The 26,602-nt window shown below is 37.2% G+C and overlaps 1 protein-coding gene across 1 annotated transcript in view; it reads right to left on the bottom strand.

The window, feature by feature from the left end:
• Positions 1-26,602, bottom strand: part of BCKDHB (branched chain keto acid dehydrogenase E1 subunit beta) — a 233,054-nt gene that overhangs the window by 76,065 nt on the left and 130,387 nt on the right. Inside the window, exon 9 of the mRNA XM_066253993.1 lies at positions 590-676. Within this exon, the coding sequence (XP_066110090.1) occupies positions 590-676 (87 nt within the window). The remainder of the gene's footprint in view (positions 1-589; positions 677-26,602) is intronic.

Below are 26,602 nucleotides of genomic sequence, written 5' to 3'. Positions count from 1 at the left end.
AAAATTATTAATAAGGAGATATTGAGAAATTTTTCCTGATATGCAGCATCTTAAGCGAATACTTTTAAAACAGAAATAAGTTTTTGAACTATTTCTAAAGTGTTACAGATAATGAAACAAAATTTTACTAATTAAACTAATAAATTAAATTATTGATTTTGAATCTAATGAATTTACATTATTAAACGTAGACAGATTCAATTTTTGTTAGGTGAAGGCAGGGGAATCAGATCAATTTTATAAGAACACATTTCATAACAAGCTGAAGTTTTATCAAGAAAGAAGTATCACAGTCAAATTTAAAAGAGTTTTCTTGTTAATCTAGCAAACATAATTGACACTAGATTATTAAACTCATTAAAAACTTTTTTCTTCCCATAAAAGGAATTTTCAGCTTTTATTATTTTAAGATTGCTTTTCTAGATGATGTAATTAGACCATTAACTAAAAGACAGTTCGTGGAGTCAAATGAAAAATGTGCACTTCCAAAAAAGTGCATGCTTTTGTATACTGTGATAAGTAATTTTTTCTTGGAATAGACACGTGTAATTGCACAAATGTTCAAATCAATGCCAAAACGTTACTCTACCTGAACTGTAGAGCTGATCTCCGACGCAAAGCCGCCCGTCAAGGGAGCTTCGTGACTGATGAGCAGCCGCCCTGTTTTGATCACAGACTGGAAGGAAAAGGAAAACCTGATGTTAAAGAGAATACATGTTTTCAAGTACATGATGGTAGTTTGGGGTAAGTAATAAAAATAAATTACTTAAAGTCAATAAATAATAAAAAATAGTAATTCAATTTTATGCCAAAGAAGTTATAACACAACTCTTTCACCTGGACAGTCATTTGATTTTTGCTCTGTTTTAAAATATTTCAATGTAGTCTATGATCTAGTCCACAATGAAAATGAGATTTGTCGTTCTATATATGTCATCAAAAATGCATCTCATTACAAAATATTTTTGTGTTGTAAACTGAATTACTGTATTTCACATTTTCATATCCTAATCTTTTTTTCTTCATATTACTTTAAAAATAAAAGTGTTTTTAAATTCATTTTGGGGTATATTTATATGTAAATATACAGCCTTTAAAATACGGTTGTTGTGAAGGGAAACACAAAAATAGCTTGTAAACACCGCAGCGAAAGAAAAGTTTGTACTATTAGATATTCAAGGAGAACCAGAAGGAAGAAATTGCAAAGGCAAAAGGTTTACAACCCCCTTTGTTCATGTGCGTTAAAATTAAGAACTTCAACTCTATTTTAATGTAGAAAATGTCACAAATAATAAACATGTATTCTCAATACGGGCTCAGTGTGGTTGTTCACGCTGTGCATGATACACTCTGTACAATAAAAAAACAAAAAGTATAGCTATAATACCATAGCAGGATACCAGCTCTGTTGGAAGGTAAAGAATATTAAAATCCAGAGCGAGTTATTACTGAAAATATGCTGAACAATTACTATATTACCAAAAAGAAATGGTAATTCCTCTTCTACATTTCTAATAATTTATCACCTTCCTTAAATTCTACATTACTATTTTATGGATATGAAATAAAATTTTCCAAGCAAAAATATGTACATAAATTAGTTTTTTCCTTTCATTCAAGGCAATTAGAGTATAGAATTTTAAAAGTATGCAGCAGTTTAAACCAGCAGATGTTAAACTCCAAGATATAGCCAGTAGCCATGACAAAAATAACTTGCTATATCTACTAAGTAAATAGTGACTGCAGAACATAAAATTTTATGAACACCATACCCACTCCCAATAAAATGCTAACACTAGAACGATGGTGTTTGGATTTACGTGATGTGATTAATTATGCCATTTATGACCATCACACATTAAATTGCAATGCACCTGGTTAGAAATATAAAGAGACAAAAATATTCCATAATCATGGAAAAACAAATGTATTCTCAAAGAATTCTCTAAAAGATGTCCTGATTTAAAGAATAACTGATTAAGAAAACAGATTTGACAGTGAGATCTTCCTTATAGCTCCGAAACCCAGACCTCTGCCAGTGTAATGGTGTCTAAAGGTGTCAGTTAAAATCCATCCCAGTTAGATGATGCGTCTTAAATTTCTAAGAGGGAGAAATAAGAAACTTCTATAAAAATACTACTGTTACCTAAAACTCCACAAAACAGAAATGGTATTCTGCGCTGAGGCCTATCCAAACTCAAATGACAACCTTTAGAATGATCCCTGAAGACCAATAAGCAACCTAGGCTGATGGTTAGGCTTTCTACAGCCTGCAAAGTGCAGTGGAGAAACAAGCACAGTTGTACCTGGAATAAAAGCTTCCAACCCTGAAGCTCATACAACATGATGTTTAAGCAGATGAAATCTAGAGACCCTGCGAGTCTTTCCACAACAGAAAGGCTAAATAAGCCAAGATATATCAATACAGTCAAGTATTACAGAGCTCCAAAGAAGAATAAGACTGAGGACATGAAACAATGCCCATCAGTTTGCTACAATAAGTAACTGGAGAACAATATAATCTCATTTTTGTGGTAAACCACCACTACAGCAGTGGGGACACCAACAAACATAGCCGTATAGATGATGAGCCAATATGTGTAAAATGTCTGGAAAGATTCATTCCAAACTATCAAAACTTATTTCTCCTGAGAAACGACAGTAAAAGAATTGTAGATAAGGATTTTTGGTTTTTACTTTATATAAAAGGTACTTTTATTATTGAAAGTATTTAAAATAAATATAAAATAAATAAAAATGAAGGGAAAGCTTTTGAATTAATGTTGATGGTAAAAATACATATTATGTTGCACTCATAATTTCCTCAAAAGAAATAAACATGTTTTTTATGGTATTTTAGGACTAGTTTATGATACAAGGGAACCCAAATACTGGCAGCAAATAGGTACTAGGTACACTGAAAGCCCAGGAATCAGCCTTTTTATTTTTTTTAATTCAAGGAAAGGAGGGAAGGCAGAGAGACAGACTCCTGCATGTGCCCCAACCAGGATCCATCAGGCAAGCCCACTAGGGGGCAATGCCCTGTCCATCTGGGGCACTGCTCCGTTGCTCAGCAACCGAGCTCTTCTTAGCACCTGAGGCGGAGGCTCCATGAAGCCATCCTCAGCTCCCAGGTCCAGTGACTGAAACCAATCAAGTCATGTCTATAGGAGGGGAAGAAAGAGAGAAAAAGAGAGAGAGAGAAGAAGGGGAGAGGTAGAGAAACAGATGGGTGCTTCTCTAGCATGGCCTGACCAGGAATTGAACCCAGGACATCCACAAGCCCGGACAACACTCTACCACTGAGCCAACCAGCTAGGGCCAGATTCAGCCTTCCCATGACAGTGTCTGTAGGATCTGCTGCAGGTCAGGGTCATATCCAGCTCATCTCTTGACCTGCAAGCTCTCAGATCCTAGACAATGTGGGGGAAAAGCGATTGGTATCTGAGAAGGTGAAGTTCTTCAAGCACCTCTGTATGAGTGTATGTGTGTTCTTGAACAGGATTTATGATGGCAAGAAGAGAGCAGTCACAAATAATGCTCATAATCATAAACAACTGATTGCCACAAGAGTTGCTATGTGGCTAGGCTTTGAGCTCAGCATTTTACATTGATTACTTCATTTAATTTGGAAGGTACTTTTAAGTTTTTGTTTCTTAAAATCAACCCTGATATGTAAAAAGTATTAAAATGAATAAAAAAATTATATCAAAATTTAGAACATTGATATTTCAAAGTCAAACCCCTAAAAATAATTAGCATATATCATAAAAGATTGAGTCAATAAATACAGTTTCAATGATTTTGTAAGGTATAATATAAATTAAACTTGATAAGTAATTTTTACCCTTCACAATTTAAATTTACTAAAATTTCTGAAGATTGTTTCTTTCTTATACTATTTTGGAAATTATTAACACTATTAATATTATAATGAGATTATAGACATCTACAAGATTAGAGAGTCACTCTTCATTTCTTGTGATTCAACTATTTTGATTAAACTACATATTTTTGTCAACTGTAAGCAGGCAATTAATTTTTATACACCGACGCACAATGATATATAATTGCTAGGAAGTTTTCTAGCCAAATTTAGCATTTTTACAAACTTAGTAAAGATTAAGATGGTGCTTTTCAATAGAGACAGCTGTTAAATTTTTAAGTAAGTAACTAATAGATATAAATACAAACAATTTTTCGATTTTACAAGTTTTCTACTGAGATAAATGTATGTATATCACCACCTGAAAAAATTGTAAAGGTTTAAGCAACTGTTCAATATTAAAGCTGAACTGATCAAAGCCAGGAAAGCTCCCATAAGGCTAGGTTTTCCAGTATCTGCTTCTTCAACTTCTTGCCACTGAAACGTGCTGCAAGGGCCCTGGCCTTCGGCAGACGCGGCCCCAGTAAGTTAGAGGGGACAAATGTACCAGGGGAAACTGTGCCAGTTAAAGACTGGACTGTGCACGCTGCCTCTGCGTCCTCCACCACAGAACAACAGGGCTTCGTTTCCTACAGGTCTCACGAAGATGTGTCGAGCCCTGCCAGAGCGCTCGGGTGGTCAGAGTGTCGTCCTGATGTACAATGGTTGCCCGTTTGATCCCCAGTCAGGGCACATACAGAAACAAGATTGATGTTGATGTTTCTGTCGCTCTCTTTTGTTCCTCTCTTTCTAAAATCAATAAATAAAATTTATTTTAAAAAGAACTTAGAAAACAATTCTGAAAGGCAAGGAATAAAACAGCCTGTGGGCTGTTGAGTCAGTCAGCATTGGCCTGCCCAGGATTTCTCCCATGGAATCTCACTCTTTCTCACTGTTTCAGTTAGTCATCTCCTTCCCCGGGGCAACAACAAAATATTATTACAAGAGAAACTATCAAAATCTCAACACTCAACACTGGACAACACTGCCAACAATAGATAGATCATGACACTCCTATTCTGACAGAACCCAAAGATACCCTGTCCCTGGCGAGGCCCCTGCAGGACTCTTGCCCGTGTCCATCTTCTACCCAGAACGCATTAATAATGGCCATAACTTCAAGTTTTCTAGGCACGATATCTAGCACAATGCTCAGAATATGGTAGACACTCAAGAAATTTTATTAAAAATCTATTAAAATAATGTAACAATATTAAACATGTCCTTGTTTATCTTACAAAACTACTGCTTTCTTGACAAAAGCCATTTTTAAAATGGTGCAAAAGTATATACTTCAGAATATCCCAAAACAATTTAAATATGAAATAACAGACTCCAAATTGAGGCTATTTTAATGTATGTTAAACAATACGGTATCTGCGATAACAGCAGAATGGCTAAGTTTGACTCCATTAAAATGACCGCACAGATTTTGGCTGTGCAAACATTGGATGTTATGTTTTAATGAACGCAGCCTGTAAAGGTTTTAACACAGTCCAACCAGGAAAACTGTTAAACCACCATTCCATGAAAAAAGAAACAGACAGGCAGGCCGTTAAGCTTGCATATACCTGAAAATACAACAGTAACATTCAAAAAGCAAATATTTGTTATTAATTGCTTACTCAAAATCTATAGCAAGATTTTTTTTCAATACAGAGCAATTCAACCTGACCAACACCAAGTCCAGCTGCCTTTTCTGACCGCTGTAAGTAGAAAAAAAACCACTTAGGCAATTTATAGCTCTTTTAACATTTTCTGTCTAAATATAAATATAAAGCTAATGAAAAGCAAAACTGACCTTTTCTACTTCCTTTTGAAATCGTAACTGCTTATAAATACATATGAGCAAGAGTAACAGTAAAATCATACACTTGTTTCATTAATTAAAAGCATTAATATTTTATATAACTTACAAACAAGATTTTATTTAGCTTCAAATATCATTGCAAGTGAATTAAGTTTTTGAAATGTTCTCTTGTTTAGTAGCCAAATGCATTTTAAAAATTAACCAGAAAGACGTCACCATTAATCCCAGGCTAACAAGTGTATTAATATATGCCTAGAAACTATTACTAATCAGCATGATCTTCACACACAATCAGACCACAAGCTGATATTCTACTGGAGAAATGCCAATGCTAAAAGAACAAACACGAACTCCAGAGAAAGTCTGGAAAAGTCCGTTTTGGCAAGGATATTGGTGATAGGGTTACAAATATTTCGCTATTGTAGGAAAGTGGTGCAAAGTGAGAAAACCTAAATCCTTAGAGCTTTATCCCCCATGTGGAAAAAGTAGGTAAGGGAGCAAGCAGAGCACAATGAGAACTGAATAGTCAACAGGCGAAGACTTAGCAAGTAATACTGACAAAGGCATGAAACGTTTGGGAAAATTCCACACATCCTCACTGATTCATTCTTGCCTGAATTATCTGTACAATAAGAGCTGAAACACTGAGGAGCCTATGAAAAACTACTTTTAAAAATTAGAAAAACTACTTTTAAAAATTAAATATCTTCCTAAATGCTACATCAAAATACGTTAGATAAACATTTTCGTACCAGTAAACCTTACTTTTTAAGGTTTAGTGTCAGTCATGTCAGGCTACTCTGTGAATGTGACCCACGCTCTCCCAGCTCGGACTTCCTTCCCCAAATTGGTAGGCATTCTATCCCTCCCTCAAAACTCCTCAACAATCCCCTCTTCGTGGTTCCGCCAACTAGCTACGCTTTCCCTTATTTAAAACCCCATGGTAATTTTTTTCTTTTCTTTTCATATCATATCATATATCATATCATATGTGCTAGCAACCATTTCCTAATAGAATTCAAGGTAGCGGACAATGCAAAGATATTCCGTGAAACTTTAAATAGGGCACAAGGGCAAGAGTCAAGTACCAGGGTCAAGCACCGTTATGCCTGTCATTAGGAACACTACTAATTTACCTCACAGGACAGCACCGTGGACATCTCTATTGTTATCCCTTTCAACCATGATGATAAGGGTATAGTACTGGACTGGTGGATATTTATTAGATATGTAATTAAACATGAGTAAGTATATAAATAAATGTGTGTTAAAGGTTTTTTTTTCCCCCACTGTCCCTGTTAGTGTAAAACATCATGCAAAACATAACACTTGTTAGGAGTCCATATATATTTTTTTGTGAGCCAAAACAATTTTTCAAAGATTGAAATAGCTACTTTTCAAGTTGCTTTTGTAATTTCATTCTTATTACCATTCTATCATTTTTCAAAAGGACTTAAAATATTTTCATAAACTTGTACTCAATCTCTGCTTCAATTCTATCAATTTCTTTTTATGAAAAGAAGAAATTACAGCATGTCATTTGAATACTAATACTGTTGACTTCTATGTTACAGAATTTAAAAAAAAATTATTAACAAGGACTACTATTAAAAAAAAAACAAGCTTTAGGCACTGTCCAGAGCATTGTCCCAGAGTGCCAAGGCCACTGGCTTGAGCCTCAGATTTCCTATTCAAGCTCTGATCAGGGCTCAACCCCCAAGGTTACCGGATCAAGCCCCTGTAAGGGCACATATGAGAAGGAATCAATGGCACAACTAAGTGGAACAACAAGTTGATGCTCTTCTGTCAAAAAAAAAAAAAAAAGAGAAAGAGAGAGAGAGAGAGAGAGAGAGAGAAAGAAAGAAAGAAAGAAAGAAAGAAAGAAAGAAAGAAAGAAAGAAAGAAAGAGAAAGAAAGAAAGAAAGAAAGAAAAGGCAAGCCTTACTTTTGAAATATAATCAGGGTGTTGTATCCTCTACACCTATTCTTAGGTCTACCCTGAGATCCTTCAGGCTTTTTCTTTGGAATTTACTATGGCGGAATGCATTCAGAAGTACTATATAACGAAAACTTTATTGTATATATGGTTACATTCTACTATCAAGTGAAAAAGTGGGAGTATAATAGGTACTACACACTCCTTGGCAAATTTAGACCCTGACCCAACAGTAAGGACCACTGGTGATAACATTCCACCACACTGATTAATTCAGGCAGTTTAGCTTCCTCCCAGTAAAACGGTTCTGTTACCACAGTGCTCCATACATACTGCATGTAGGGGAGAAGGGGGTCATTTTTCACAAATAACTCATGTACCTAGTTTTAGCCTTTAGGTTACGATGATTACGAGCTGAATGAAAATTCAAGACAGTTTTATTTGTATGTTTAAACTTTACACCATTTTAAGTGTACACTTCTGTGTCATTAAACACATTCACACTGTTGTACAATCACCACCACCATCCATCTCCAGCTCTTTTCATCCTCCCCAACGGAAACTCTGCACCCATTTAACAATAACTGCTCCCAGCTCCTAGCAACCACCATTCCACTTTCTGTCCCTACAAATTTGACTACTTAAGAATCTTACATAAGTAGAAGCATCAGTGTTTCCTTTTGTGACTGACTTATAACATTGGGTTTAATGTCTTCAAGGGTCGTCCTTGTTGTAAATTGTGTCAAAATGTCTCCCTTAAGGCTGAACAACATTCCATTTTATGTAATATTGTTTATCCATGCATCTCTTGGACACATGGATTACTTCTACTCTCTGGCTATTGTGGATAATGCTGCTATAAACATGAATGTATAAATATCTGTTCAAGTCTCTGTTTTCACCTATTCTGGGTATATAACCAGAAGTGGAATTGCTGACCAAATGGTAATACTATGTTTAATTTTTTGAGAAAAAGCCATACCATTTCCATAGCAGTTACACCATTTTATATTCCCATCACCAATGCACAGGAATTTCAATTTCCATACAGCATCACCAACACTTGTTATTTTCGATATTTTGTTTTCTTTTGTTTTGGATAGTGGACATCGTAATTGGTATGGGATAGTAACTTGTGGATTTGATTTGCATTTCCCTTATGATTACTGATGTGCAATCACTATCATTTTTTAATCTTTTTCTTTTCAATTTTTTAATCAGGCTCCTTGAATTTTGTTGTTATACAGAGTGTCTTAAGAGTGCTTAAAGTATCTAATTTCTTAAATTGATCTCTTTGGGGACTGGAAATAACATCTTTTCAGAATATGATATTCCATACGGGAAAAAATATAATCAAATTTATTGATTTGCCATATTCTCCTTCCTTAAAAAGCTTCATATCTGGTTTCCTCACCATTCTCCATTCCAAAACAGACACAAGGAGATTTCTTCAAAAGATCATAATGTCGCATAGATCCTTTGCCAAGCTGATTATCTAAAACAGCACTCTTCTCCTGAGAAATCTTCAATGGTAAATCAGCGAGCCAGAATCACAAAAATAACTTACAAACAGTAACTGCAGCTGTAGTCCACTGCCAAAGACACAATGGAGTCTAGTTACACACTACAGAACCTTCTGAGTCTGGACTTTGTTCCATACATACTCTGCCTGCAGTTTGAATACAAGAATGCCAATGAAAAAAAGTTTGGAATATTGGTGGTACCAACCAGATTTTTACCTTCACCATCTTATTATATGCTATTACCCAACAAAACTTTTAATGTTGTATAAATTCCAATAGTCTATGGTTCATATCAAAACCAATTTCTTGAGTCACTCACATGTACCAATACTGGGGAAACAAAGAAGAGTTAACCAAAGTCTTTATCAGCTTGTAACACGGGTTCCCACGTGTCCTAGGGCAAAGCATATTCAAAAAGAAGAGAAGTAATTTAAAGATTGTTAAGGCAGAATACTGGATTTAAAAATAAAGTTACATTTGTTTAAAATAATTTTTAAATCGATTTTAGAGTGAGCAAGAGAGAGGGAGAGAGAGAGAAAAACATCGATTTGTTGTTCCTCTGATTTATGCATTCCTTTGCTGATTCTTGTGTGCCCTGACCAGAGATGAAACCCACAACCTTGGCGTATCAAGATGACATTCTAACCAAACTGAGCACCCAGCCAGGGCAAAAACAATGTTGTTGGGTTTTTTAAAATAGTTTTAAAGTCTTTTAAATTCTTAAGGTCTTTTCTAAATGACATTGAAAAAGTGAATTTTTCTTTTCTTAAACAAACAATTACTAATATTCTTTCCTTTTCTAATTCTAAGTCTCCATTTGGCAAATTTTTCTCAAGTGTTGACAAGAGAGGGAAATACTATGTCTGGCCATCATAAGAGTTCTAAAGGGTAGAAACTGACATCATTCCTTGTGCTTCCAGCATACCGTGTAATAAGAAAGTGACTTTAACCAAAACCAAGATTGTCAGCGGTTACTTTTTACACTGATGTTTTAAACACATATCAAGGGTAAAATTTCTCCTCAAGCCAGCTGGTTGTCTACCAAAGTAATACCTCTCTAAGGAATGATCAAAAGTATAAACACTGCTACACTGCTGCATCACCATGGACAAACACATTTATTTTTTCAAAGCTGGTCCAATTCTACTGGAGTAAATGGATTTTTAGTCCATTATGAAACAAAAAATCATGTGTAATTCATAATACATGGGCAAAGCTTAAAATCTTCTGGGTCTTTTTTTTGGGTGTGACTCAAAAAAGTGGTTTAGTAAAACTCAATGGATGTTTCAGCAAGTTACACATGTTTTTGAGTAAAAATAACTAAGATAGCATAGAAAGAATATATATAAATTTCCTTCTCTCATTAAAACCAAGATGATGAAGAGAAATTATTTATATGATAGGTGATATCAGGAAAAGCATTCCTTTAGCAGAGGGGTAGTCAACCTTTTTATACCTACCACTCACTTTTGTATCTCTGTTAGTAGTAAAATTTTCTAACCACCCACAGGTTCCACAGTAATGGTGATTTATAAAGTAGGAAAGTAACTTTACTTTATAAAATTTATAAAGCAGAATTACAGCAAGTTAAAGCATATAATAATAATTACTTACCAAGTACTTTATGTCGGATTTTTGCTAAGTTTGGCAGAATAAATCTTTATAAAACAACTTACTATACTTACAATCTATCTTTTTATTTATACTTTGTTTGCTCCGCTACCACATGAAAAGCTGGAGCACCCACTAGTGGGCGGTAGGGACCAGGTTGACGACCACTGCTTTAGAAGGAAGGAATTTGTCTACAAAACATTCATTGATTATTTGAGAGAGACAATAAGGGGTAAGGCACAGAAATCTCAAGATCAAGAAGTACAGTATCAACATTCACTGCTTTTGTTTGTTTGTTAAGGTGAGAGGAGGGGAGATAGTGAGGCAGACTCCCGAATGTGCCCGACCAGGATCCACCTGCAACCTGGTCTGATCAAGCTATCCTCAGCATCCCGGGGCCATCCTCGAAACAATTAGCCACTGGCTATGGGAGGAGAAGAGGAAAATAAGGGGGCAGCAGGGAGCAGATGGTTGCTTCTCCTGTGTGCCCTGACTGGGAATCAATCCCGGGACATCCATATGCCAGGCCAACGCTCTATCTAATGAGCCACTGGCCAGGGCCTCAATATTCATTGTTAATGAAATATTAATAAGTTAAGATGCAAATAATATTAGTTTAATATTTAAAAATTAATTTACATTTATAGTTAAGCCCTCTTTTTATCTTCAGGGAAAAACTGAAATTTTCTTTCTTTATAAACCACAAAATATTAATAATCCATTCGGGTTAGATTTACAATTCTGCATCCACTTTTCTATTGACAAGGACCAATGAAGTAGAATAATACGACTGTGGCCATTATACCACAAAAAGTGAGACACACCTATAATACTTTAGATTATAAATGATAAAATAATCATATTTTTGAAGAGGGATCCAAGAAGATTTAATCCTTATTGACTTATTTTATCATAAGCTGGCATTTTGCTATATCCTTTATGAATAAAATTATTATTATAAATAAAAAAATATTACTAACCAAAAAAATGTTCCATCCCTCCAATAATTTTAAAAATAAGTAAAAAATAAGAATAAAATAATACCTCATTCACTAAAGTTACAAAATAATTTAAATTCTGGCAAGGGTATAGTTACATTTTGCCTATGTAAACTAAATTGACATTAAACTTTTTAGAAATGTTTTGGGAATATATTTATCAAAAGCTACTAAATGCTCCAATTCCTAGAATAAGTAACTTCAATTCCAAGATTTATTTTCAGAAAAGGATCAAAAAGAGGTAAAATACTGAATTTCTGGTTTAAAATCTTCATGTGTATATGTGTGTACACTGGGCCAAAAATGTTAAAAAAAAAATTAAGAACACTTTTAAAACCAGGCCCTCATATTAAAGACTTAAATAACACACTTGGTTCATAGGCATATGTTGTTTAAAAGGGAAAAGCACTTTAAAAATATTGTATTTAAATGCCCTCCGTAGCTACCATACATTGCATACTGTCTAAAAACCAAGGGCTTCAAGAATTTTCTTTAATCTGTCTAACTTCCGCAGGGCCCTGAGCCTGTGAGCCCCGGTTCAGAGTGCAGCGCAGAGACAGCCGGCAGAGTGCTGGCCATGGAGGAGCAGCTCTGCCCTGTAAGCAGAGCCCTGACGAGGAAGGTAAGCTGGGTGCTGCCCGGCCTAACCTTCTGCTTGGAAATTCAAGAAAGAGATTCCCCCAGTAAACAAACAGAAAAAGCAGAACTGAGTAAATCCTCACTTTCCAGTTATCAGCAAAAGAGCCTGGACAAAATTACACCACTCTTCAAAACTGACTAAAGGGAGCAAAACATAAACCATAGAACCTATTGAAAAAAAAATGCTGAAAATTATCCTGACCCTTGAAAGGAAAAGCACGTCTCTGAAGATGATCTCAAGATCCAAATGGAAGTGCTTAGGCAACTGCTGTGCATTCTCAACAGCATGTGAGACCTAACTTCCAAGAGACAGGAATAACAACTCGAAAGAGGCCATAAGGGTAGATGAAAAAGGATATGGACAAGACCGAAAATTCTCCTGTGGGAACTAAAACCACACTGTAAGGCTAAAACCCATGGTGGTGATAATCTGTGTATCTGGTCGTTCTCCCCTATTACCCTCCGCTAGCCCAGCATGGTGTTACCCTCCCAGCAAACTTCAAAACTATATCCTGAATGAAGGAGTATGGATAAATTGGCCTCCACTTCCGGTGTCAGAAAAACACAGGGGCAAGCAGACAGGAAAGCGAGGTGAGTAGCATGGTGTCCTTTGTCCTCTTTCCCTGGCACGGCACCAAGGACTCTCCCTAGGCTCACTCATCCCTTCAGACAGCTGAGGACCACCTCTGGAGAAGCAGGAACAGGCCTTCCTCCCCTTCTTCCATTTCCCTTTTCTGAAGTGTGCCAGGGACCTGATCCTGCCCAAACAAGGCCTGGAAATGAGAGAAGAAAAAGAAGGAAGGCAAAGAGGTTCCTCTTCTCAGTGTGCAATCAACTCAACGGATAAGGCACAGAGAAATCAGAGACTGCCTACAAATAGCTTTCCTTTAACAAGGAACACAAAACAAATGTCTCAGCAACCCGAAAGTAACATGAACAGATGAGGCAATAAGAAGTGGTGAGTAATGTGGACAACCAGGGAACAGTCTCTGATGTAGGTGGTCAAACCCTCTCTCTTTTTTTTTTAAGTACTGAGAAAGCCAAGCAAAATATGTCTCCAGATTGGATTCTGCTCAAGACTTTGCAACCTATACTTTAAGGAAACATCTTTCTGGCAAAACAATACTTTTTTTTTTTTTTGCTCCAAATGTCAAGATGTACTTTCTGCCATGTTATCTTTACCCACAAAATTATACACTGAATTTGGCAGCTTTCCATTCTGGCCTTCCCAAACATTTTGCGGATATTTACCAATATAAACATCCATTTTGTTGAACATTACATTTACCAGAGCCGACCCACTGTTTCAAAAGAAAGACATTTGAGCCATTTCTTCACCATGTGTTCCTAAACCCAGAAAAACAATAAGCTATCCAAGATAGCTTTAAGTTTTCAGTAGTCCTGCTGTATGTTCCAAAGTGACATCACAAGTGGAAATTACAGCATTTGAAATTTTAAGTGTACAGGAAGAAAAGGAGTCTACAGCTCTGAAACTCTTGCTCAAAAGGCACTGGGTCACCCTGTCCTCCTGAAGCATTCACGGGACCCCTCCACTCCTACCAGGAGGCCTCCGTTGTATGCATACACTAATAAAACTGAAAACCAGCTTGCCCGTTATTTTTAGTCCCTCACTGAAGAAATGTAGTACCGATAATATTTGCAATAGATAGAAAGTATTTTTATTGACAGAAAAGTTTAAATAATTCTACGAGAAATGTTTTTTAGAAAATTCTTTTATACAAAAGGGAAGCTATAGAATTATTTTTATTACACCCCCATACACACTCATCACCACCAATTTTTGAAAATATAAACTGCTAATTTTGGCCATCAGCTCTGGGAGGTGGGCCACGCCAAGAGCAGTGACAGTGACATCCGAAGCCAGGGCGTCTGTCTAAACCACAAGAAACCGGTATGAAGAGGAGGCACGGACACCATGCCAGCATCGTCAAGGAGAGGAAGAGAATGAGGTGGCACCGTGAAAATGTCAGGTTTATCTCAGGACCCATGCAGAAAAGGCCCTCGAAAACCCAAAGATGTAAATAATGACAATACAACTGTGAAGCTCTCCCTGCAGAGTCATGATATGGGCTCAAGATGACAGGTATCCATTGCTTCCATCACTACTTCCGTCTTCCCAGAGGCACCAACGCCCTGATGTGGCCCATCTTAGCTAAATTCAAAAACAGTGCTCAGATTGGGTTTCGGCCTTTCCTAATCATAAATTAATTTTTTTAAGTATAACTATTTATGTTTTGTGTTATTGTATTTTTCTGAAGTTGGAAATTGGGAGGCAGTCAGACAGACATCCGCATGCCCACCAGGGGGCGTTGCTCTGTCGTGACCAGAGCCATTCTAGCACCTGCGTCAGAGGCCACAGAGCCATCCTCAGCGCCCGGGCCAACTTTGCTCCAATGGAGCCTTGGCTGTGGGAGGGGAAGAGAGAGACAGAGAGGAAGAAGAGGGGGAGGGGTGGAGAAGCAGGTGGGCGCTTCTCCTGTGTGCCCTAGCCAGGAATCGAACCCGGGACTCCTGTACGCCAGGCCGACGCTCTACCACTGAGCCAACCGGCCAGGGACACTATTTATGTTTTTAAATCTATTACACACTACTCCTTGAGTTCTGATAGTGATTAATATTATGATTATTTCTAATAAGTAAGGAAAAGATATTGGGGTTTTGTTATTTGACTATCCCAATCCTAAAGAACTTGTAAGAAATCACTCATAGAACTCTGTCTTAAAGACAAATAATCATTTCTCACACCTACTATAAAAAAAGTATGACCTATAAAATATGTGTACCTATGTTTATATGCACACTTTTCTTCACACTTTTATCTGTAATATTTGAAATACATATATATTTTTTAAACCACAGCATCCAATGAAAACAGGAAACTACCATGAGGGTAGAAAATTAACATGACCTTGAACGCTACTTCTCCTTGGTCCCACAGCTTCATGATGCTGGAGCCTATCACCTTACTCCGGGACAGCCAGTCATAATTCCGCAATCGGAGCCCAGCTGGCTCTGCATGACGGACACTGAAACCGTAATAATGTAACTGGCCGGGGACAGGGAGTCACCCTGCTCACTGAGCAAGGCAGAGGGGAGGACAGGGCGGCTGGGGAAAGGCATTTGAGACATAAACCTGCAAATTCTCAGTAAGCTACAGCTACTGAGAGATCAATATCCTATCTGAAAAATGTCAAAGGTCAGTTTTTTCAATAAAATTAAGTGGTGAGATTAGTATTAGTAATAAACATATCAACACTACCGAACTGTTTCAGCACCACTTTTAAAATCACGAGATAAGAAGTCAACCAAAAAATCAGGGAGTTGGCATCTATTTTGAAATAATCATTTTTCTATAAAGAGAAGTCCAATTCTTAAATAATGGTCTTCAATATACAGTCTCATCTTTTTAAACAGAGACTGAGAGAGGGACAGATAGGGACAGAAAGACAGAAGATCACTTCAGTTGTGGCACCTTAGCTGTTCACTGAATGCTTTCTCATATGTGTCTTCATGGGGGGGGGGGGGGGCTATAGCAGAGTGAGTGATCCCTTGCTCAAACCATCGACCTTGGGTGCAAGCCAGTAACCTTGGGTTTCAAGTCAGTGACCTTTGGGCTCAAACCAGCAACCATGAGATCATGTCTATGATCCCACGCTCAAGCCAGCGACCCCACACTCAAGCTGGTGAACCCTCATTCAAGCCAGCAACCTCAGGGTTTCAAACCTGGGTCCTCTGCATCCCGAACATTCTATCCACTGTACCACTGCCTGTTCAGGCACAATCCCATGTTTTAAGAAGCGTGTATTTAGTCTTGAAATAGAAATAATATAAATAGTAAAATGCACATAGGTGGGGGTAGGGGATCAGAAAGACTGATTACAAATAAAATCTAGATTCTTTATTTATTAATTGTGTGGCTAAAGGTAAGTAAATTAACTTTCTTGAAACTAAGTTTTCAGATGTAATATGAGGCTGATACTACCTATTTGCAAGGTTGCTGTGAGGACCACTATTTCCATACTGACACGACTGGCACGCAGAAGGCATTCACGGAATGGAACTGCACTGTTAGTATCATCATGATCACCATCACCACCAAAACATCCTGTCATGAACATAAAGACCAAAGAGTTGGTCTTAGAGGGAAGTATGGCCCTAGCAAGAGTGAGCAATACAAATTTTGAAGGTAAAAAAAAATTATCCTTATCAAATTTGACCTCATTTTCATTAAGAGATTTCAAGGTAATCTCTGGGCTCTAACAGATTCCAAGCCCTCACCAAGTGCAGAGTGTAACACTCCAGGCCTTACATCCTTATCCAATTTCAGCAAAAAACAACACTGGCCGGCCGAACAGGGCCTAGGAGGCTGGGTCATCAGAGAGAGAAGGACTCTTTCCCAGGCCCATCATCCAGTCCAGCACTTTGCAAACTGCACTCACAGAGGCCCTTGTCCAGTGCTTCTCAACTCAAATAATATTCAGATAAACTCTCTTTAGAAGAAAAATTCTCAAAACATAAATTTAAATTATTTTTATGTACTTATATATGCACAAAATAAAAATATAAACTTTGTACAGTATGAATACTGCTTTTACATAACCATTAACATTTCAAGAACATATAAAAAATAAAAATAAAATTTATATCAACATTTTTTTTAAGAGAAAGGTAAAGAGAGTGAGAGAGGAACAGACACCTAGAAAGGGAAAGAGATGAGAAGTAGAAGTATCAATTCTTCATTGAGGCACCTTAGTTGCTCATTGATTGCTTTCTCATATGTGCCTTGACCGTGGGGCTACAGCAGACTGATTGATCCCTTGCTCAAGCCAGCGACCTTTGGACTCAAGCCAGCGACCTTTGGACTCAAGCCAGTGACCTGTGGGCTCAAGCCGGTGACCAGGAGCTGGTGAAAGCAGAACCTATCACTGATTTTCAACGCTTTTGGACTTTAGGCAGAAACACTGCATCAGTAGTCATTCTGTTTTCTTTTGTTTCAGTCAAACAAAGAAAAAGAAAAAGTCTGCAATCAAATTAATGTAGAAGACACATATAGAGCCAGAACATTAAGAAGAAAATTAGGGATACATAATAAGGGATATTTAACCCTTTGAGTAGTGAGGTTTTTTTATGCTTTCTGACTCCCGGGAGTGAGTTTTTTCAAAAAATTAAATTAGTTACAGTTTTATTAACTTAAAATCATTGTTTGTTTGGTAACCAATTTATGGAAACAAGAAGAACATACATTTGCCTATTGGAATGTTGCCTTACACATTTTTAAAATTAAAAGTTTTGTACGATCGTACTCTGGATGGTCAGGAGGCACAAAGACATACATGAACATTTGTACTACTCAAAGGGTTAAAAGCATAATTCAAATTCCTTTAAAATGTACATTATTGTTATACATAATTAATTCCATCATTTATAGGTTTTTACAAAAAACAGAAAAATATGTTACTCCACACAAGATATTTATACTGTTATATTAAATACATCATACACATATATGTATGTATATATGATATATACACATATATATGTATTGTGTATAATATATATACACAATGTATATGCATAAATATGAGTATATATTTTTGGGGGTGGGTATTTAGGTGTTTGTGGACAGAAGAGATAGTAAAGACAGGAGAAATTAGGATTTTAAAACAAAAGCAATCATTCAGCCTACTGTAAAATTTTAAGCCCATGAGAGGAGGCACATAGTTTTCTTACTGCTATACTTCGGTGCCTCAGTATATAGTAGATGCTCCATAAACTCATTTGCTAAAGGGCTAAACATTGTGTGTTTTTTCTTTTAAAAGAAGTCTCATAAATAACATTAAAGAAACTATAACACCAATGGGCAAATTTTCTTTTTTCCCAGCTTTACTGAGATAATTGACATATAACAAATGTATAAGTTTAAGATGCATAATGTAATGATTTGATAAATGTGTATGTTACAAAATGATTATTGCAATAAGGTTAGTTCACACATCCATCACCTTACACAGTTATAATTGTGCAGCGTGAGTGTGAATGCATATGTGTGTGTGTATGTGTGGTGAGAAGTTTTAAGATCGCTCTCCTAACAACTCTGAAGCATGTAAGATAGCGTTGGAAACTGCAGTCATGCTGCACATTACATCCCCAGAACTTGCAAGTGGCAGTTTGTGCCATCTGACCACCCTCACTCTTCCTCCCTCCTCCTACACTTACTCCTTGTCCCTGGAAACCACTAATCTGTTTTCTGTTTCTATGAGTTCTATGTTCTCTGTTTTTAGATAACACGTATAAGAGAGATCATACACTATTTAATTTTCTCTGCGTGAAATTTATTCTTAATCATATAAATATTCACATTTGTAAGCAACTATAGAAACCACAGAATTGAATCAGGAAACTATTTGTACTAGATTTCAGAGTAAAACCATCCACTGAAAGTATACAAATTTGAAAATATCCTCTCTTGTTACCCAAGAGTTGTCTAATTAGAAGGCTCTGTTTTGAACCATATCACTGTCAAATAAAACCAACAACAAAAAACTTACCGAGACAATTACATTTATTATGGTTAAATTATTAACAATTATATCTCTTGCCAGCAAAGTTAAGCTAATTCAAAATGTTAAAATCGGTGTAGTTTAAAAGTCTGACTGATACCTAAACTAAAGGAGCTACCTGATTTCAAATAGAGGAAAGTGATAGTCAGTTGAATCTAGGAAGAACTACCATGAGACTATATACTTTCTTTCCAAATAAAATGTATTTCCTAGAGTTCTGTGAGCTGCTCTAGCAAAGTAATCAAGCCCAAGGAGGGAAGGAGTCATGGGAACCTCTGGTGTATAGCCAAGTCAGAGGGAGTTGTGGGTAACCTGGGAAGCTACTCCTTGATATTTGTATCTGAGCTGGGGAGGGAGGCTTTAACCTGTAGGATCTCACACCACTCCAGGTAGACAGGGTCAGAATTCAGCTGAATGGTAGGATACCTAGCTGGTATCATGGAGAATTGCTTGGTGGAGAAAACTCCCACGCATTGGATGACCAGGAGTGTTAGAAGTATTGTGAGTCTACTGCAAGGGGACTCTGAGCAATCCTATCTACATAAATGGCTTCTGTTTAAACTGTGTGGCAGTGGGTTTTTATCGTCCAATTACATTTTTTAATACTTAATATGTGTTACTTTTAGTAACTCTACTCTTTTAGAATTTTAGATTTATATATAATTACTCTTTGTAAAAATTTCAATATTAATAAACTATGTTAGGATTGTTTTAAATATCAAACATTGTATTTCCACACATAAGTAACCGCCTAAGATGATATATAAAGATTGTCCGTCCTAGTTTTATGGAGAGCACATAGATTTATTTTGACTTAAATCTATTTGATGCTTTTAAAAAATAACTTTAATTTTCACTCACTTTCTATTCAGATTGAGAAAATTTGTTGAAATAACTCATAACCAATAACCTTGTCCAAATGTGGTTTTACAACTGAAATGCCAGTGAGTGGAAAACTAAGGTATTCAATCTGCCTCTTTATTTGACCAAAACAGAAATAAGTCCCAGTACTGTACGGAAGGAAATTTTATTTTAAAAATGCAACTTGAGCATGATCTTTGGACTTGGGCAGCTTGGATCAACCCATGGCTTTGCTGCTCACTGACTGGGCAAGTTTTATAACCTGAGCCTCAATTTCTTTGTCTATAAAATGGATGGAGTGAAAATACCTGCTTAGGAGTACCACTGGGATATTGAAACGAAATAATACACATAACGTTTTTTTTTTTTCACATAATGCCTAGCACCACAGGAAGCATTCTACGATAACTATTATTATAGCATAAAATTGAGTTTTTGTTCCGTGTCAATTCATATTCTCTTTACATATTAGTTTTTAAATATTTATATTCTGTCTCTACTCACTTTTACTTAGCTGCAGAGTCTAATAAGTTAATAATTCAATCAAAATTCTGTACACAGCTTATGTTAAAAGTCTTTTTGTGGGTTAGATTTGAGGCTTAATAACTGCCTTATCATTACCTTAAAAAAATATACACGAGAAAACCAACCATCTGCTGATGTTAGTTGCTAAAAACACTATAAACAAACGGAAATACATAAAAGAAAAAGATGGTCTTCAAGACTTGAAGAGTAGTTTTCCATGAGAATAAAGAATGTGAGTGATGCTTGAAAACTGATGCCTAGAATGGAAGTTGTCTCTTAATTGTACATAATTTCCTTGGTTTATACAATAAACATATGGCAGGAAGAGAAAAATTTAAACACAGAAAGGACACATGATTCGTCTTCCCATAGCAACAGACTGCTTGGAAATTATGAGCATTTGGTTACAAATATTACCCTAATAGAATTCTGGTTCGTCATATATCCCTGTGATAGGCTGGATGTTCTGGAGACCTTATAAATAAGTTTATACTATCCTGTAACCTTGAATAGAACTCATTAATACATAACTAAGTTGTAAAATATCAATTAAGCTATTTGTTCTATTTGCACATACTTGCCTGGAAAATGACAAGATTATTGTAAAACACTTCACAGCTGCCATGGCTATGTAAATCTAGCAAATGAATCAAACTCAAATTAGTTGATAGACATATTTTTAACAAAAAGAGACATAGGTTTTTAAATAGAAAAATAAAAGAAAATTTCAGATCTTAGAAAAGACTACCAATTTCAATAGTTTTGAGTACAAGGACTCTAGGGTCCACAAAGTTAAATGACTTAACCAAGGTTACTACCTAGTTAGTGGTAAAGCCAAAACAAGGAACCTAATCTCGTTCCACAACAAGAAAACAATTCTTAAATAGTTAATCATATAATTCCTGAGTAAATAAACAATGTATACATTCACCATTTAAAACAAACAAAAATGCTTGAAGGCTTTACATATGGTCACATTAAATCCTCACAACTCTAAGTGGGTCTTATCGATGAGTCAGAACCAGAGATTCAGGGTTACCTAACCCAAGTACACACAGGGAGTCAGTAATTACCCTTGAATAAGCACACTCTATCCATTGCACCATGTAGACTCTAGTGGTATGAGACTCATAATTACCATACCAATTTCAATCCATCTTCCCTGTGCTGATTAAAATTAGATGAACCCAAACCCAACTCTGCTTCAAATGATAAAATACAGTTCCAAAGTGGTCTAGTCATTGCAATCAAATGACAGCAGAAGTAGTATACAGAGATGGTCCTCAGACCCTTAGCTGTCCAGATACCACTCTTCCTGTCATGAGGATGAGAAGCAGTATAAAGATATCCAAACTCTGGTATTCCCTGTCTTTCTCCCCCTTTTTCCCCATTTCTATTAATCAAGGGCTGTGATCAGATTTTAAGAAGTTAGGTATGGGCCTCTGAGTAAGGGCTGAATACATGTTGCAAAGGTTAGAATTCTTTTTTCTTTTTTTCTTTCATCCACTTGTAAAACAATATTAAGATTAAGGCTAGAAGTCAACAGTCACAATCCTATGGGCACTTATAAAGAAATGCTGGAAGTTCTGTGAGGAAAGTAGAGGCCTCCATGATCTAAACTTCAAGCGTTGGCTCTCTCACCAAATGGAATGTCAAGAGAACTAGGCTGTGAGAAAGGGAAGTGGTCAGGGAAGACTGGGGTGAGCCACTGTGCACTACTGTGGACTGTCACATTGAAGTAAGAGTGGGCTGTGAAAAAAAAGTAAAAATAAAGGACAAAATCCAGGCCCTTACAGAATTTACACACTAAAAGAATAATTAACAATTTCGGAGCCACACACACAAGCAAGTGCTTGCAATTAATGTTCCTTATAAATGTACCTAAACACTAATTCTAAGAGGAGTGTTTCAACCTATAAATTAATTAAGCTACCATGGCAGTTAATTTATTAATTACTTTATTATATTCTTTTCCTTTACAATTATAAAAGAATATAAGTTCAAAAATATTAAATTTAGTTCATGTGTTTAATTTTTTTACACTCAAATTACATAACACGGTTCATGTTTCCTTAATTTGAAGCCCACCCTCTTAACTCCAGGACCAAGAGTATTATCAGATACCTCTTTTGGATGTTCTATCTTAAAACTTTTGACACATAAGGAACCACAGCAATTCCTGTGAATGTCTGCCACCAGCATGTCACTGTTTGGGGTGTAGAGCATCTCTCCGTTCACATATGATACACACAGAACACAAGATTTAATTTGAAACCAGCAGCTATCTGTGCTTTCATATGTAGCAGATTTTCTTAAACTATAAAAGGACCTAATCTTTCAAAATGAGTAAATTGCAGAAGCAAATGTATTTTTTGGCTATTGTTTAACAAAAAAAAAGCTAACACAGCTCCTCCCAAAATGCTTTACATAAACAAAAAAGAACTTGCTCTAGTGGCATTACCTAGCCTATGAGATATTTAGCAGTTCTGTTTGTCACAACAGGTCTCCCACAACGAAGAATGAACTGAAATAAAATGCAAACAGTGCCACAGTTGAGACACTCTGGTCTGAGAGTGTCACTGATTGTTAAAACTGCAGTTTCCGGAAAGTCTAGCAAGGACGATCAACACATAAATACTTCACCATCACTATAGCGATTTGAGGAGTCCTCTTCACCAGGATATCTGTTTACAGAAGAATAACCAAATTCCCCAGTAGGGAATTGATCTCTATTTTCTCTCATTCATTCTCTTTTTTCAATCACAGTCTTTATGCTAATAACTACCAGATCGGTCAGAGCCTCTCCCAGGTACACATCCTGACACCTCACACTTTCCTCATATCAAAAGCTAATAGCTGCCTGACCAGACAGTGGTACAGTGAATAGTGTTGGCCTGGGAAGCAGAGGACCCAGGTTGGAAACCCCAGGGTTGCCGGTTTGAGTGCGGGCTCATCTGGCTTAATAAGTGCGAGCTCACCCGTTTAAGTGCGAGATCACAGACATGACCCATGGCTGCTGGCTTGAGCCTAAGGTCCGCTGGCTTGAGCAAGGAGTCACTGGCTCTGCTGTAGGCCCCAGGTCAAGGCACACAGGAGAAAGTCAGTGAACAACTAAGGTGCTGCAACAAAGAATTGATGTTTTTCATCTCTCTCCCTTCTTGTCTGTCTGTCCTTTTCTCTCTCTCTAAAAAAAAGGAAAGGAAAAAAAAGCTAACACCCATCTCTCATCACCCCCCACCTCTGCCCCAATCTCCCCTCCTCCTCTATTCCTCCACCACCTCTTGTATTCCCACCCTTGGTGAATGTACCTCCATTGACTGGTACTTAAACGGGAAGCCTGGGTACCCTGGTGTATGGCTAGCAGCCAACGCTGTTGTGGCCATTCACATGCAGGTTCACATTAGATTCGGGCAGACGGTAAAGAAACAGCAGAGCCAAAACTGGTGGACCATTCCTTTATTCTAGCCTTGCACTGCCAAGCGAGTAAACACACACAGAGGGAAAACACTTCCCTTTCACTCAGACTCACAACGCTATTGTCACAACCAGGTTTTTCCTAGAATCAAAGGCCCCCACCAGTCTCAGTCACCTCTGGTTCCCCATCTGCACACCTTCTCCCTTCTCTCTGCACAAACTGGCTTCTCCTTTAGCACCCTGCCATCTTGGTTTCCTCCTCTTATCCTTCTTCCTCCTTCTAAAAAACTACCTGGGCCCACAAAGACCCCTCCTCTAGCATACATTAGCATAACAATGGCCCTTTCCAAGCAGGAATGCAATCCGCAATCAACTGCCCTGCTCTGAGGGCAAGCATGCATGTGGTTATCCAGTGCCATTTTTAACAATAAAAGTGAGCAAACTCAAATAATACAGACTTTACAAACTCATGGGCCCAACACCTGGGCTCATACCACTCCCAGGTACTATCACTATATTTTGCACACAATTGGCACTTGATCCAAATGAATTTTTTTCAAACCAATTTATAAGTGGTAAGCAAAAAGAAGACTAGAGTTAAAAAAAAAAAAAACATGCAGCAGAGAATGTATTGTAGTTCAGAATTAAAAAGCCATACATTTGGAAATGTATCCCATGTTTAAAAAAAGTCACAGGCCCCCAAAGAACCAAAGCCCCAGGATATGACTTACACAGTGAAAAAGATGCTGAGATTACAGACGACACTGACCAACCAGGGTGCAGACTCTGAGAAAAACTACTTTCCTTAAATATCAACCTCTATAGGCAAGACTATCCCAAAACATTTAAAAGAAAGAAAAATATATATGAAGGAAAAACAGAGTACTGTAGAAGAATCAGTAAAAAATGAACAATAACAACACTTACATAGAGTTGAAGTTTGCAATGTTCTCATATTTTACCCCATTTTATTCTTTGAGAAACTTTGAGGCAAGTAGGTCTTATAATTACTGGGCAAAGATACTTGGAACTCCCACTGATAATACATGGGGGGTTTTAACAGCAATTTAGAAAGAGCTGTGGATCATTCTGAATGCTAAGTAGAAGAAAGCATCAAACCACCCTGACACAGCCAGAGCTCAAGTGGTCCTCCCCAGCGCCCCACAGACTTCCACTAACACAGCCACGAGCAGTAATTCACAATGGTGATTACCCAAGGAACTGCTATTTCAGGAACTGAACAGGGGTCACTTCAAAATCATTTCTATTCATCTTATGCGTCTAACAATAGAATTTGGTTGTCTGCTGACGTCCTTCTATAGAGCCTCCAAAAGTACAGACAATATGCTTTATTATTATGTGAGTCACCCTGTCTGACACATGATTCCGGAAGGCGTAAATAAATTGCAAAAATATCCAAGTGAATCAGAGAGGAGTCAGAATTTAAACTTCAACCACCAGATTCCCCTCTACATCTAACATCAGCTCATCTGTAACACATCTTTGAAAAACTGACAATTCTGTTTATAAATATGCATTGATATCAGCCTGATTCACTATCATAGTTAGGGCCATAAATGATTGAGAACTCTTCTCCTGTGGTATAACAACTCAGGTCTAGGAAATAAAATTTAAGAATAGCATTTCTGAAATATTATCTGACTTGCTTTTCATTCCTACTGTGACAGCTTCTGTTTTGGCAGACAGGCAGACACAACCAAGAACAAACGTTTTGTTGTTCAGTTCTAACTTTCCAAATAGAATTTTAAAAATGTGATCAGCAGAAGCAATTGAAACATATACACTCTATATTGCACGAGTTTGAGAGAGAAATGGTTTATTTTGATATTCCAAAAGCATTTGGCTTTAAACATTTAGAATTGAGAGCGTATATGCAAGTTACTCAGATTATGGCAATAACACAATGTGACATTGGAGCAGTTTTTCTGGCTCTAGGAAAAGAGACAGTCTGATTGGCTGGTAGAAAAACATAAGGACCAAAGTGTCTAACTGGAATTTAGACATTGTCTGGGTCCTTGAAGGTATGTTTATAAGCAAATGTGTGACTGAAGGGGGATGAACAGGAGATGGGGTAAAGAATTTAGATGGACTGCCTGACCAAGCAGTGGCACAGTGGATAGAGCATTGGACTGGGACGCCAGGACCCAGGTTCAAAACCCCAAGGTCATTGACTTGAGTGCAGGTTCATCTGGTTTGAGCAAGGCTCCCCAGGTTGAGCCCAAGGTCTCTGGCTTGAGCAAGGGGTCACTCAATCTGCTGTAGACCTTCCCCGTGAAGGAAATATGAGAAAGCAATCAAGGAGAAACTAAGGTGCTGCAACAAAGAACTGATGCTTCTCATCTCTCTCCCTTCCTGTCTGTCTGTCCCTATCTATCCCTCTCTCTGTGTGTCTCTGTCACAAAAAATAAAAATAAGAAATAATTTAGATGGACTGAGTTATACACAAATATTAGGGGCTTGTGCCCAGCTTCCTACCTAAACCCTCTGGGAGAAGCTTTTTGATGGGTCCTTCAAGTCAGCTGTGGGTAGATAACACAGGATGGGGAAGTTTGACAGGGCAGAACAGAATTGAGAGCTCTGAGCTTCCCCGTGTTCCAGGCTCTAGTAGGATGTCAGAGATCTAAAAACATTCCCATGATCATTTTAAGGGAGGTCTGATAAAGTTTTTCTTACAGCAGTGCAAGGAAGGGGTGAGGACACTGAGTATGCATGGAGAACTTTGGGACCAGTCAATGGATCAGGAAGCAGTCAACATTTT

Source organism: Saccopteryx bilineata, chromosome 1 (genome assembly GCF_036850765.1).
Source record: "Saccopteryx bilineata isolate mSacBil1 chromosome 1, mSacBil1_pri_phased_curated, whole genome shotgun sequence".
Taxonomy (NCBI): Eukaryota; Metazoa; Chordata; class Mammalia; order Chiroptera; family Emballonuridae; genus Saccopteryx; species Saccopteryx bilineata.
The sequence above is the reverse complement of the archived record's forward strand: the minus strand, read 5'-3'. Positions and strand labels throughout refer to the sequence as shown.